This window comes from Neomonachus schauinslandi, chromosome X, assembly GCF_002201575.2.
Source record: "Neomonachus schauinslandi chromosome X, ASM220157v2, whole genome shotgun sequence".
Lineage (NCBI taxonomy): Eukaryota > Metazoa > Chordata > Mammalia > Carnivora > Phocidae > Neomonachus > Neomonachus schauinslandi.
Genome location: NC_058419.1, coordinates 98,967,165 through 98,980,352, shown reverse-complemented (window position 1 = coordinate 98,980,352; position 13,188 = coordinate 98,967,165). Strand labels below are relative to the sequence as shown.

The following is a 13,188-nucleotide window of genomic DNA, read 5'->3' as shown; positions in this document are numbered from 1 at the left end:
GGATGCAAATGTGTATACTTTTACTTGACCATTAAGGGGTCTTAGAGTATATTATTAGTAGCTTAGTGTTTCAAGAGATCCAGAAAAAGTGGTAAATTAATATATAAAAGAAATGCCACTTTTCCATGCTTTTTTCCTTTTGGATCTCAAATTAGTATTGTTCTTTGGTTTATGGAAAATACTTTCCAGATGGACTCAATAAGCTGACACATCTCCAGACCACTCAAGCCTTCTAATATGACAAGAATAATCTAGAAATGTTTGCCAAGCTAATTATATGATAGTATGATATTTTAATGATTCTATGGTGAAGTTAATGCAAAAATATCTCCTTAGGTGGCTTACTCAATGACCTTATGGGGACTGTGGAATTCAGAGTTCTTGTGTGGCATACTTTCATAGTTTCACCTCAGTCAGTTGTAAATTGTAGTCAGAATTTTTAAAATCCCCTTTACTTTTAGCTCTATTCCTTTGTGCACAATTACGGTAGCATTCCAAATTATATTTATAAAGCTACCCCACTGTTATGAGCTGAAATGAGTCCCCTCAATGTTCACATGATGAAGTCCTAACCCCAGGACTTTAGAATGTGACCAAATTTGGAGATAGGAAATTTAAAGAGGCAATTAAGTCAAATAAGGTCATCATGGTGGGTCCTAATCCAATATGGTTAGTGTCCTTATAACAAGAGAAATTTGGACACAGTCATGTACAAAGGGAAGATCATATAACACAGGAGAAGACAGCCATTCACAAGCCAACAAGAGAGGCCTCAGAACAAACCAACCCTGCCAAAACCTTGACCTCAGACTCACAGCCTCTAGAACAGGGAAAAAATAAATTTCTGCAGTTTAAGCTACCCATCTGTGGAATGCTGTTACAGCAGACCCAGCAAACTAATATACCCATTAAACTGGATATGAACAATCAGAGATATTTTTAAGGGGAGGGTGTTTTAAGGGGAGGGTGACTGAGAAGAAAGCCTAGATGATTTTCACACATCCTCTGCACGTACTACTACTTGCCCCCTGCACCTTTTACTATATTTCATCCTCAAACCATAAGGATTGTCTGGTCCTTCTTGTTTGTTTATGAGTACTTAATGGTAGAAACTGTCATCAGTAGGACATGGGTTTTTACAAAGAGAAACAGATGATGGAGGTCTTTCTCTACCCTTATTTTTTTTTTTTAAGATTTTATTGATTGAGAGAGAGAGAGCACCAACAAAAGAGGGGGGAGGGAAAGAGGCAAAGGGAGAGAGAATCTTAAGCAGGCTCCAACCCCAGGGTGGAGCCCCACTCAGGGCTCCATCCCAGGACCCCGAGATCATGATTTGTGCCAAAACCAAGAGTCAGAGGCTCAACAGAGAGAGCCACTCAGAGGCCCCAGTATTTATCAACCTTTATCTTACGATGCAAAATGCAGGGGTGATACTGCCGTGGCCAAAACTGTTATGTGTCCCCCAGAATGTATTCTCTCTTTCTCAAACAAAATCTACTCAACATTTTAGCAGAATACATCATCCACCCAGTTAGGACCCATCTTTTGCCATCTTCCCTGGAAGCTAAATATCATCATGTGACTAACTTCTGGCAAGTGAAAGATGGATAAAATAATGCACAGAGCTTTTATAACACATCTTTAAGAGAGAGCTGGTGTCCTCCACTTCCAGTTTTCCCTTCCTCTTGTGGGCTGGGAGGGAGGTGTGGTGGTGAGCAAGTTTTACCATAAAAATACTAATACCCAGAGGACTGCAGAGCAATGAGATGAAAGGGACCTACCTCTTAGGAGAATTTCATGGAGCAAAACTACTCCCCCTATCCAAAACTATCTACCTTAAATGAGATAGAAATAAACTGCTATCTTCTTGGAGCCATGGTATTTTTTGCTTATTTCTTACAGCAGCCTAGCCTGCATCTAAGTATATGATTGCCATTGGTTCAAACCAAATTATCACACACAAAAAATATAATACTTGTTTGGGTAATAAGGAAAAAAAATAAGGCCACTTTAATTTTTAGCCTGTACCCTCTATACTTGCTACTAAAATAATCTCACAACATATATGATCTTGAGCTAAAAAATACAATTCAAAATCTTATCTCTACCAACAAATCTATTCTGAGAGGGAAGAAAAAGAAATCATTTACTACTATTTACTTGAAAAATATTTATGTAACAACATTTTACATCTACTTGTCCTCTGAATTTACGTAGAGAAAATCGTTTTTCAGTTTTGGTGGAATTGTATGATTGTAAAGTTTTTACATAATGCAATTAAAATTTCCCAACTTTGGATAACTTAAATAGCCTTGTTGAATTAGAAATAAAGCACAGATCTTTTTAACATCTCACCGATACAGGCAAGGGTTTGCTAATTTAAAAAAACCAACGGGGTAGAGTGCAGCTGTGATTTATTTATTTATTTATTTTTAATGCCTAATGACTCAGCAAAGGTTAAGGTGAAACACATTATCAATATTGGCTGTTTCCTTTATATCAATGCACTTTCAAGTAATCTAGTAATGAATCAACTGAAAAAAATATGACGCTATGAGTGTCCCGACCTTACATTTTAGGGGAGCAAAAATATCTGACTGGCTGTCAAGAGACAGAGCAAGAATTTACCAGCTCAGATTAAAGGAAAGCCTGGGCTCTTTGGCAGCAGAAATGACAGTGGCTGCATAGATCCCTTGAGTACTTTTTTTAAATTATGACGTCAGCAATCTGCTACTCTTACGAGTCCTGTCCAGCCCAACTGTCTGCAGTCTCTACATCCCTGCCCTGGTCATAGTGGTGGCATCCCTCTAAAGCAGTCTGTCTGAGGCAAGCTAGGGAATGCTGAATCTCATCTTTGGATTCACCTTCTGACTAATGATGAATGTACTTTTAAGGACTTATTCATAACCTACCTAATTCTAAACAAGCTTTGGGGAGATTCTTGCTAAATAAAGCGGCCCGCTGGTTTCACCATGATTCAGAAATACACAGAGTTAAGTGCTACCGATGAATTTCTGAGGAAAGGGAAAGTGAAGCAAGATAATGCTTGTATTTCCACCACTGTTACACATTAATAGCTCCTTATAAATTCACATTACTGTGTGTTTCTTGGTGTGTTAAAAATAACCTTCAGTGATATGGGTTTTACCTTGCCCCAGGCAACTTCAGAATCCAAATTACTAGGCATTCCTTCAACTGCTGATCTCTTCGTCAGCTCCGTATCTGTAGCCGCCAGCCATTCTGTCAGGGCATTCATTTCCTTTCGCATCTTACGGGACAATTTCAAGCATTTCTCCAACTGTTGCTTTCTTTCTGTCACCTGAAAAGAATGATAATAAAATGTAAGTTAGTTTACCCCTTCAATTCAGGTTTAGGTATAGCCACTTAATAGGAACTTTAATATTTCTGTCATTTTAAAACAACCTTTTTCTTACATGTTAAAAATAGTATTTTAGAAAAACTGTATAGTCTCAGTATTAACGGTGAATAAACACAGTCTAGGAAAGATGAGATCCTTTCTCCAAAAGGCTGTGTTCCGTATTGGATAGGAAAAAAAAAAAAGCTGTAATTATTTTCTTCAATACAAATAAAAAGAATTTATGGTCAAATTTTTTAAATATACTGAATGATATAAGTACAACTGAAGAAATGAGAGATTTCTTTTAGAAAACCTTCAGTCATCTGTCAAATGGATAGGCAAAGTTTACAATCCTCTACAGACAAATGAGGTTTGCTCTTGCTGGTAAGGAATCAAAATGGGGAAGAATATGGTTTCTCTCAAGAGGCAAAATTATTTTCGTAACACTTAAAATGGTCAATTTTATTGTCATTGCATCTATTAAGTGTCTTACTTCTGCAGAGAAACAACACAAAGAATAAGTCACTTCCCCTTTAAACATATTTTACCATCCAATGGAGGTAAAAAAAAAAAATTCCAAAACAAAATTTTTACCCTTATTAATAGAGAAAATCATGATCTGATTTTGTGTTCCAGTTCTCAGTGTTTAGAACTAAAACCCTCAAAATCAAATTCATCCACATTCTCACATGGAGGATTAACAAATATGTACTTTTTCACCACCTCTCCAGATGTGCCTACAATTTGTGAGTGTTCAGGGTCTAGGTTGGTTGGTTTAATAAAAAGCCCAGAAACTCTTCTGATTGATCTATCAATCTATCTGTCTATACACACACAATCACACACACACCCAAACACATTCAGCCATAAGCATGAATCCAGCCATAAGCATGAAAAATGCCCAAGTAAGCATATCTTTAAAGAATTTAAAATGCTACAATCAAAATAAACACACTGAAACTTTGATATGAATTCCAAATACTCAACAAAATGTGTTAGTTTCTTTAACAGAGGTGTCTGTACATTTAAAAAAAAATGTTTAGTTGCTGAGGCTGCAAATTCAATTTTTTTTCTTTTTACAGATATCCCCCTTCAGGGAAGTAAAAGCATCTGCCCTTTTGACTGCAAGACTTTTATTTGTGTGTAGGAGAAAAAATATATACCTTACAGTGTGTTTCCATGCATAGTTATTTTTTGCTATGCGCTATTGGTAGAAAAAGAGTTCCAGATTCAATATTTCAAAGAAATCCTATCTTCCCAGAGCTAATGCATTATTGATTTTTATTTATTCTGTTTTGTTTATATCCAGCTAAATAGGTTTTAATAAAACAGGAGACACTGCCATCTTAAGGAAAATTGAGTTTTACACTTTTGTGTGTGTATGTGTGTGGAAAAGAGATACATTTAAAAGAGTGCCACTTGCAGTAAAATGCCTCAGTCACTGGTTCATGGGAAAATGCACATGAGGCTGACAGACTATTGCTACTGACGTACATTTCCATAAAAATCAAAGCACAGAGAAGCCACACTGGAAACTATTCAAGTTTTATTCATTGAACCATTAAGCTAAATTGATGCTAATAAACAAATAAAAAGTGCTATGCACTGAATTATGTCCCCCCAAAATTAATACATCGAAGCCCAAACCCCCAGCGTGACTGCACCTGGATATAGGATCTTTAGGAAGTAATTAAGGTTAAATGAGATCATAATGGTAAGACCCTAATCTGATAGAATTGTGGCCTTATTAGAAGAAGAAAGATCCCTCTCCCTCTCTCTCTCTCCCCCCCCACTCCACCCCATTTCCTCGCTCCTTCTTTTTCCCTCTCCCTCCCCCTCCACCAGAAGAGGTCACAATGAGAATGTGGCTTCTACAAGCCAGGAAGAGGGTCCTCACTAGGCTAACACCTTGATCTTGAACTTCCCAGCTTCCAGAACTGTGAGAAATAAATGTGTATTGTTTAAGCCAACTGGTCTATGGTATTTTGTTACGGCAGCCTGAGCTAACAAAAAAGTAACATACATTGAATCGAGGCAAGTACAACCATATAAATTTTGAAGATAATTAAACTAGAAGTGTTTGTCTGTTTTACACAATAATAATAATAAAGATATCTTTGTTTTGTTTGATTTTGTCAAATGAAACCAGTGTTGTTGAAGGTGCTTCAAAGATTTAGATGCAGACAATATTTTCTTAGAGAAGGAATACCTGACTTAACAACATTTTATATATATATTCTTTTTATTATTAATGTTTCTTTTTTTAAATTTTGTTTTATGTTATGTTAGTCACCATACAATGCATCATTAGTTATTTTTTAATTTTTTTTTACATTTTTTTATTTTATTATGTTATGTTAATCACCATACATTACATCATTAGTTCTTGATGTAGTGTTCCATGATTCATTGTTTGCGTATAACACCCAGTGCTCCATGCAGAACGTGCCCTCCTTAATACCCATCACCAGGCCAACCCATCCCCTGACCCCCCCTGCCCTCTAGAACCCTCAGTTTGTTTTTCAGAGTCCATAGTCTCTCATGGTTCGCCTCCCCCTCCGATTCCCCCCCTTCATTTTTCCCTTCCTACTATCTTTTTTTTTTTTTTTAACATATAATGTATTATTTGTTTCAGAGGTACAGGTCTGTGATTCAACAGTCTTACACAATTCACAGCGCTCACCATAGCACATACCCTCCCCAATGACTATCACCCAGCCACCCCATCCCTCCCACCCCCCACCACTCCAGCAACCCTCAGTTTGTTTTCTGAGATTAAGAATTCCTCATATCAGTGAGAGCATATGATACATGTCTTTCTCTGATTGACTTATTTCGCTCAGCATAATACCCTCCAGTTCCATCCATGTCGCTGCAAATGGACATCATTAGTTTTTGATGTAGTGATCCATGATTCATTGTTTTCGTGTAACACCCAGTGCTCCATGCAGTACGTGCCCTCCTTAATACCCATCACTGGGCTAACCCATCCCCCCACCCTATTATTAATGTTTCTAAATCTTTATTTCAAAAACAATTTTTTGCCCTACATTTTTGCTATATTCTGTCATGCTATTAAAGCGAAGTATGATTTCTTAGTCATCTTTCATTTTGCTTTAATGATATTATTAAGTGCCAAATGACTAAATCAACATAAACTTTCAAAAGTATATTTTCAGAGTTAAATAGGGCTTTACATCTTTGGGAGAGTCATTCACTTCCTAATTATAATTCACTCGGGGCACTAACAGTCTTCTCACGTCATTTTTATTGTTTTAAATTCAATGACTATTTCATGCAAAATTTACTTTTGCAAAGGCAAATATTTTGTGCAAATTCTCCAAGGCAAAAGGAAAAAGAAGGCCCAGACAACAGTTTATATTTGAAAAAACAAAGAAACCACCTTTTTCCAAAATATACATTTTCTTAATAAAAAGGTATCCAGTAATACATTATTTTAATGTAAAGTCACAGAGGTCAAACTATAAACTCGAGTATAGAGAATAGCTTTCCAGAAATTAACAAATTGTAGAATTAGGATTACTATTAGAGATTCTTCAATTGATGTTAAATATAGAACAAGTGGCACCTGTAAAGGTCTATAAATACTAGAGGAGATACCAAGTGCAGATACAACTTTGCCCTCTGTGGTTATCTTTAACACAATGATAAACTTCTCCAGAAGGATTTAAGGGTCTTTTATTCCAGAGGTAGCTTGGTGGGCTAGACAAGCTGGTGAAACGTATTTTATTTCAAGATTATCCTCATGGTTTGCTATTTACTGCGTATCAGTGTTCCCTACTTTTTGATCCAATGAGAAGGAAAATACTTTGCCATAACATAACAGTTGGCTCTCTTTCAAAATATGTGAAATATAAATTCAAAGGTTTTTAAAATATAAAGATAAAGATTATCAACTAATATGAATAGTTATTTCCAGATTTCCATTTTAATCTAAAATTAACTTTCTCTCAGTGAAAAGTAAGTTGCAATCAGTAGCTTTAAGACCCAACTGTCTATCTGCTCACAGGGTGAAATGTTAGAAATCTGTGTCTGCATGGCTACTTCACAAATATGGACAAAAATTTATATTTGTGTCAAAGATGAAGCGACAGTTTTCTCACTGATGTTATATTTAATAAAGTTGAGAACTTGAGCCATTAAAATATACTCTGTTCTCCCCATTGAACCCAGTAAATCTCTTTCAGTCAGAATGAAATTAAAATGTATGCACTTTTATTTTTTTCTGCTTTGGCCCTTATTTTATTTCATTCATCTTTCCCCCGTAAGCATTAGGAGAGTGAAACCATCCCTCAGTACTCCTCATTTAAAGAATCATGCTTAAAGGACTTAAGCTTGTATTTATTCGTAAATGGCCATAAATGCCAACAATAGATAGATAACTTTATTTGCATAAGTTTAAGAAAATAAGCATGGTATTTATTAATAAAATACACATATTCTCTCAAATGCCACATAATATGTCAAACTATCGCCATTTTTAAGCAAATGATTATTTTATTACTATGTTAATAGTTTAAAGATTAGCTGAGCACTAAAAAATATTTTAGAAATGTAATGTAAATGATAGCATAGAGTAATTTAAAATAATAGCATAGAAAAGGAAAGGTCAGTCCTTGATGTTGACAAGTCATGCCTTTATGGCTACTTTTTATGATTACTATCATTATTTTGAATCATCAAAGTTTTAAATCTATAGGAAATATACAGAGAATATTTGACTTGAGTGAATTGAGATAACTATCCCTAGTCATTCCACTGTTTTGGAAAGGGGATAGGGAGATGTAAACATCCTTAATTAACAGTGACATGGAATTGGTCATTGGACTCTATCAGGACAAAAATACAAAAAAAAACTAATCGTAGAGCAATAGGACTCAACTGGCTATCCATTCTACCTTATTAGCGAAATGTGGTGGATTATACAAGGCTTGCCACACAGGGAAATAACTTCTATGGAATGTGACAACTCTATTACACCTAATGTAGTTTATGTGGAATGTGTCAACTCCATTGTATCTAAATGTAAGTAAGGTCATTAGTTTATAAAAGGCTCTAGTCTTTAAATCATCACAAGTAAATTTATACAATGAGAAGGCCAAGTTTAGAACGAAGAAACCCTTTTAGAATTATCCAATGGGCCAATAAAAATCTCCCTGAGCTGTACATATTTTTTAATGTAGATTGGAAAAAAGATCCTTATTGATTAGTTATTGTTTCTTAATAAGAACTGCACATGGGAATCTATCTCTGTCTCTGACTATGCATAACTGTATGTACATAGCTATGCATGGAGAGAAAATGATTAAAACTTTCTAAGATTATTTGTGCATCATCGCTGCCTCTTGCTTTGCCATTTCGAAGGAAAGTGGTAAGTAGCCCGTGTCTGTGGTTCCAGTGCACACGCACCTTTGCTCCCAGCTCATTATAATGCAATTTCAAAGCCGTGACTCTTTCATCAAGCTCTTTAGGGTTTTCCGTCTGCTTCTTCTGTACAATCTGACGTCCAGTTTTTATTACCATTTCCACTTCAGACTTCACTTCACTCAGACTTTTATACAAGTTCTAAGTTCAAACATAAAACAAAACATAATAATAAGCAATAGTGTCTGAATTACACTATAACAGTGAATAAAAAGAAAGAGAAGTAGAGATCACCTTAATTGGCATTCCATGTTTACAGTTTTTTTTTTTTTTTTAAAGATTTTATTTATTTATATTTGAGAGAGAGAGAATGAGAGAGAGCACATGAGAGGGGGGAGGGTCAGAGGGAGAAGCAGACTCCCTGCTGAGCAGGGAGCCCGATGCGGGACTCGATCCAGGGACTCCAGGATCATGACCTGAGCCGAAGGCAGTCGCTTAACCAACTGAGCCACCCAGGCGCCCCATGTTTACAGTTTTAATGGAGTAGGATTTTGCAGCTATGACCAATATCTAGCTTTTGCATTGTCTGTTGATTTAATGTTTCTATTTGCAATTATATACAGACATGCATAAATGAGTATATTTAGTTTTACAATCCAAGTTGGTAATGATTATTCCTAAAAGTTGTATGATTTCTATTTCAAATGTTATATAATGCTAGCTGTGAATTTGGAAAAATTCATTTACCCCTTCACCAGGTATTTATTGAGAGCCTAGTACAGCAGGTATTACTGGATTCCCTAGACAATCAGTAGTGGCTAAGAAAGACACATTCATTGCTGTTCTCACACATTTTAGTGGGAATAAAACATCTAAATTTCCAGATCATAATTTCAACATAAATTAAGTCATATATAAGGAAGGAAGGTAATTTTAAATATGTTAATTACATTATACAAATATGTTTTCTTAATGGGGCTGATTAATTCAATATAGACAGACACAAAAATATTATTTAAAAACTTACATATATATAACAACCCTAAGGAACACATGTATTACTTCACAAAAGTACACTGCAGTGTCATCACACAAAGTATTTTCCTGGAAAGATATGTGTATGCATGAATGCGTGCATGCAAACACATATGTATATGTATATATATGTAGACCAGCATATATAATACTTTACATTGTTGCTTTAATTTTTTCAGTGGTAATTGTGAACAACTACCCTTTTTATTGGTACTAAGAAATAAAGTTACTAGCAGGTAATTGCTGCTTCTTTGGAATTAGAACAAAACTTGGGTTTATTTTCTCTTCTCAGTTTAAAATCAATGCCTAAAAACACTTTTTTGTAAAGGCTGAGCAAATATCTTACTCATTAAAGCTACGTACATAATCTATTTCCATCTTGATTCCTTCTTTGATGGTTGTTTTGTGTTAATATTCCTTTACTAATAATTTTGGGTTCTTGTCTGAGCTTTCCAGGTGATTTTTTTTTTTTACTTCATTTTACTTTTATCTTAGAAATTACACATATATCTTGGTATGTAGAAACATTCAATCAGTAACTGTATGGAGGGAATCAACTGTGTGAATTTTGGAATCAGAGATATTTTCTAATGATTTAGTCTTTAAACATTAAAAAAAAAATCTCCGTGGTTTACCCTTATGTTGAACGTTCAAAGTACCATTAGTACCAAACTACCAAAGCCATTAACCCCACGTCATTCAGTATGCAGAGAAAGTATCACTGAGGGAGGGGAGTATCCTTCATATTTATTTGCGTTCCTGTTGGGAAGACTTTTTTTTTTAAAGATTTTATTTATTTATTTGACAGAGAGAGAGAGACAGCGAGAGAGGGAACACAAGCAGGGGGAGTGGGAGAGGGAGAAGCAGGCTTCCCGCAGAGCAGGGAGCCCGATGTGGGACTCGATCCCGGGACCCTGGGATCATGACCTGAGCCAAAGGCAGATGCTTAACGACTGAGCCACCCAGGTGCCCCAAGACTTTTTTTAATTAAACAAAAATGTTGAAGGCAAAGGCAATGATTACAGTGCATGCAGCAGGGCATCTTAAGTAATTTAAAAATATATAAATGTTGTAAAGAAAAGATATCCTTCTGGAAGAACTACTTGAATTGCTCCTGACATTTAAACCAGAGCCCCGACCAAACTGAGCAAGAACTTGAAAATGTTTCCCTGTAAAGGGTCAGGGCACAGTCACAGCTGGTTGCAGGGAGGGTTGTTTTCACCTCATCTTTACTAGCAGACCAGTTTTCTGATGTACCGTAGAGACCTGGTCATAGAAGGGAACAGCTGTCCCTTTGGGAATATATTTAATCATGATGGTAGTATACTGGGCTCATTTTGATTTCAATTATTTTTGCATAATTTAAGAGGAGATAGCTTCCTACAAATCCCTAATGTTGTTCATCTAATACCAGCTAATAATTATACATTACGATGTTCAAATTTTCTTTTTCAGGGTGGGAATGTTTATAATAACAATGCCACTAAAATGCAGCCTGTGTTATGAAGGAATGTCACTGCATAAAAAAATTCCATAATTTCACAAAGGAATACACATATCTACAAAATTTGTGTTAAAAGATACTTTCCCACTCACAATAATATGACTGAAATGCATCTAAAGAGTTTCTTTTAAATTTATGTTATGGAGTAAAAGCAGAAACAATACATAAAACACAAAGTACTAACTAGATAACCTTTTTTACCTTTAATGTTAATAATATTCAGGGCTTTTATTTTGTGTGACTTTCTACTCTTAGCCCATAGCAAACAAAGGGTTATAATAACAGTGGTATTACTCTAGTAGATAATTCAGCCTTATGTTGTCAGAGGCATCATCTGCCTTGGCGAATTTCCAATAATTGCAACAAAGGACACAGCTCAAGATCCCACAATCCTGTGAAGATTTATGCTGCAGGCTAATCATATGCCTTCCATGCCTTTTTATTCTGTCTTTGAGATCTGGTGGCATTTCAGTGCATGTCCAGCACTGATGTTGAATGGAAAGCTACCAGGGTTTGGAGGAAGAGCTCCATATTCAAAGTACTATAAGAATTAAACAGAGGGACTTCCTCTTATATTCTGCATCATCCTTCAACAATTACAGATTCAAAAAAGACACCTATAGAGGATGTATTCAAAGGCTACTATTTCAGTAAAAGTTCTTGTCTCTCAACACACTTGTGTGAACTTTTGTTCTTAATCTTAAAATTACATATTATTAATTATTATAGTTATCTGAAAACAATCTTCTATTATAAAGGAAGATCATCATCACATACCTCTTTTTTTTTTTCCCCACAGACTGCTTAATAAGGAAAGGCAAGGAGTAGCTATGTATTTGTCCCCAGAAATACATACCACACAATGATTTAACTGTGACTGTACTACTTCCTGTTCCACACTCTTCGTTTCCAACGCAGGCAAATGCATCTTCACTTCATCTAAAATCATCTTACTTTCCTGTAGACGCTGCTCAAAATTGGCTGGCTTCTGGAATAATCGAAACTTCATGGAAACATCTTGCAATTTTTTCTGTAAAGACAATGTAAGAAAGCACCTGTATAATTTCACATTCCAAACAACAAGCAGTCATATTTTTCTTAATAGATGTTTCTTTATTCCTGAAGATATACAAGATTTTAAAAAGTAAGGCATTTTTTTTCCACTTGTCTAGCACAAAGAATGCATACATTTGGGAGAATTCAGTAGTTGTTCTGAATGTGATACTAAATAAAAGGTAATTTATTAACCTACTTTATCCTTAAGATGTACAACCCCCCCCCAAGATCTATGTTATTTATATATCATATTGTAGTTTTCCAATAATGCCCTTAATCCCGATTTTTTCTAATGACCAAATTGCCTAACATAGACCACGTTTTAATATGCAACTAGAAGAAGTTCCTTAGTTTATGCAGGATATGTACCTGTGCCACATCAATTTGGGACAGTACCCTTTGGGCAGTCTCCTTTCCCTGGTTATGTTTCTTCATTTCTTCTAAACTGATCTCATGACTTGTCAAATCCGATTGGATTTTCTGTTGGGAGGACAGCATTATTAGTCAGCATGCTCTGCAGGTTATTGCAAAGAATAACTCACTTGCCAAGAAGATGAAATTCAGGAACTCTCTTAAAGCATTATTACAAGGTAGCCTCCTTTAAAGTGACAATAGTTTGTTTTTGTTTTTTTTTACTTACCAAAAGTTATCAAAAATGACATAGCTTATTTCTCTCCTATTTGGGTTATTACGAAAAAGAAATTATCCTTTCAAGTCAGTGATAATGCATAGCTATTTCAGATATTTTCAGAAGGAAATATCTGTTTATATCTAATATGAATGACTGATATTCTTTTATCTTTGAATTTACACTCAAATCTGACTAAAGACATATATATATCAAACCTAA

At 35.4% G+C, this 13,188-nt stretch overlaps 1 protein-coding gene across 1 annotated transcript in view; it reads right to left on the bottom strand.

Moving 5' to 3' along the window:
* Nucleotides 1-13,188, bottom strand: part of DMD (dystrophin) — a 2,077,064-nt gene that overhangs the window by 1,228,869 nt on the left and 835,007 nt on the right. Inside the window, exons 31-34 of the mRNA XM_021677947.1 lie at nt 12,708-12,818; nt 12,139-12,312; nt 8,789-8,944; nt 3,149-3,319 (exon numbers count right to left, since the gene is read on the bottom strand). Coding sequence (XP_021533622.1) covers nt 3,149-3,319; nt 8,789-8,944; nt 12,139-12,312; nt 12,708-12,818 — 612 coding nt within the window. The remainder of the gene's footprint in view (nt 1-3,148; nt 3,320-8,788; nt 8,945-12,138; nt 12,313-12,707; nt 12,819-13,188) is intronic.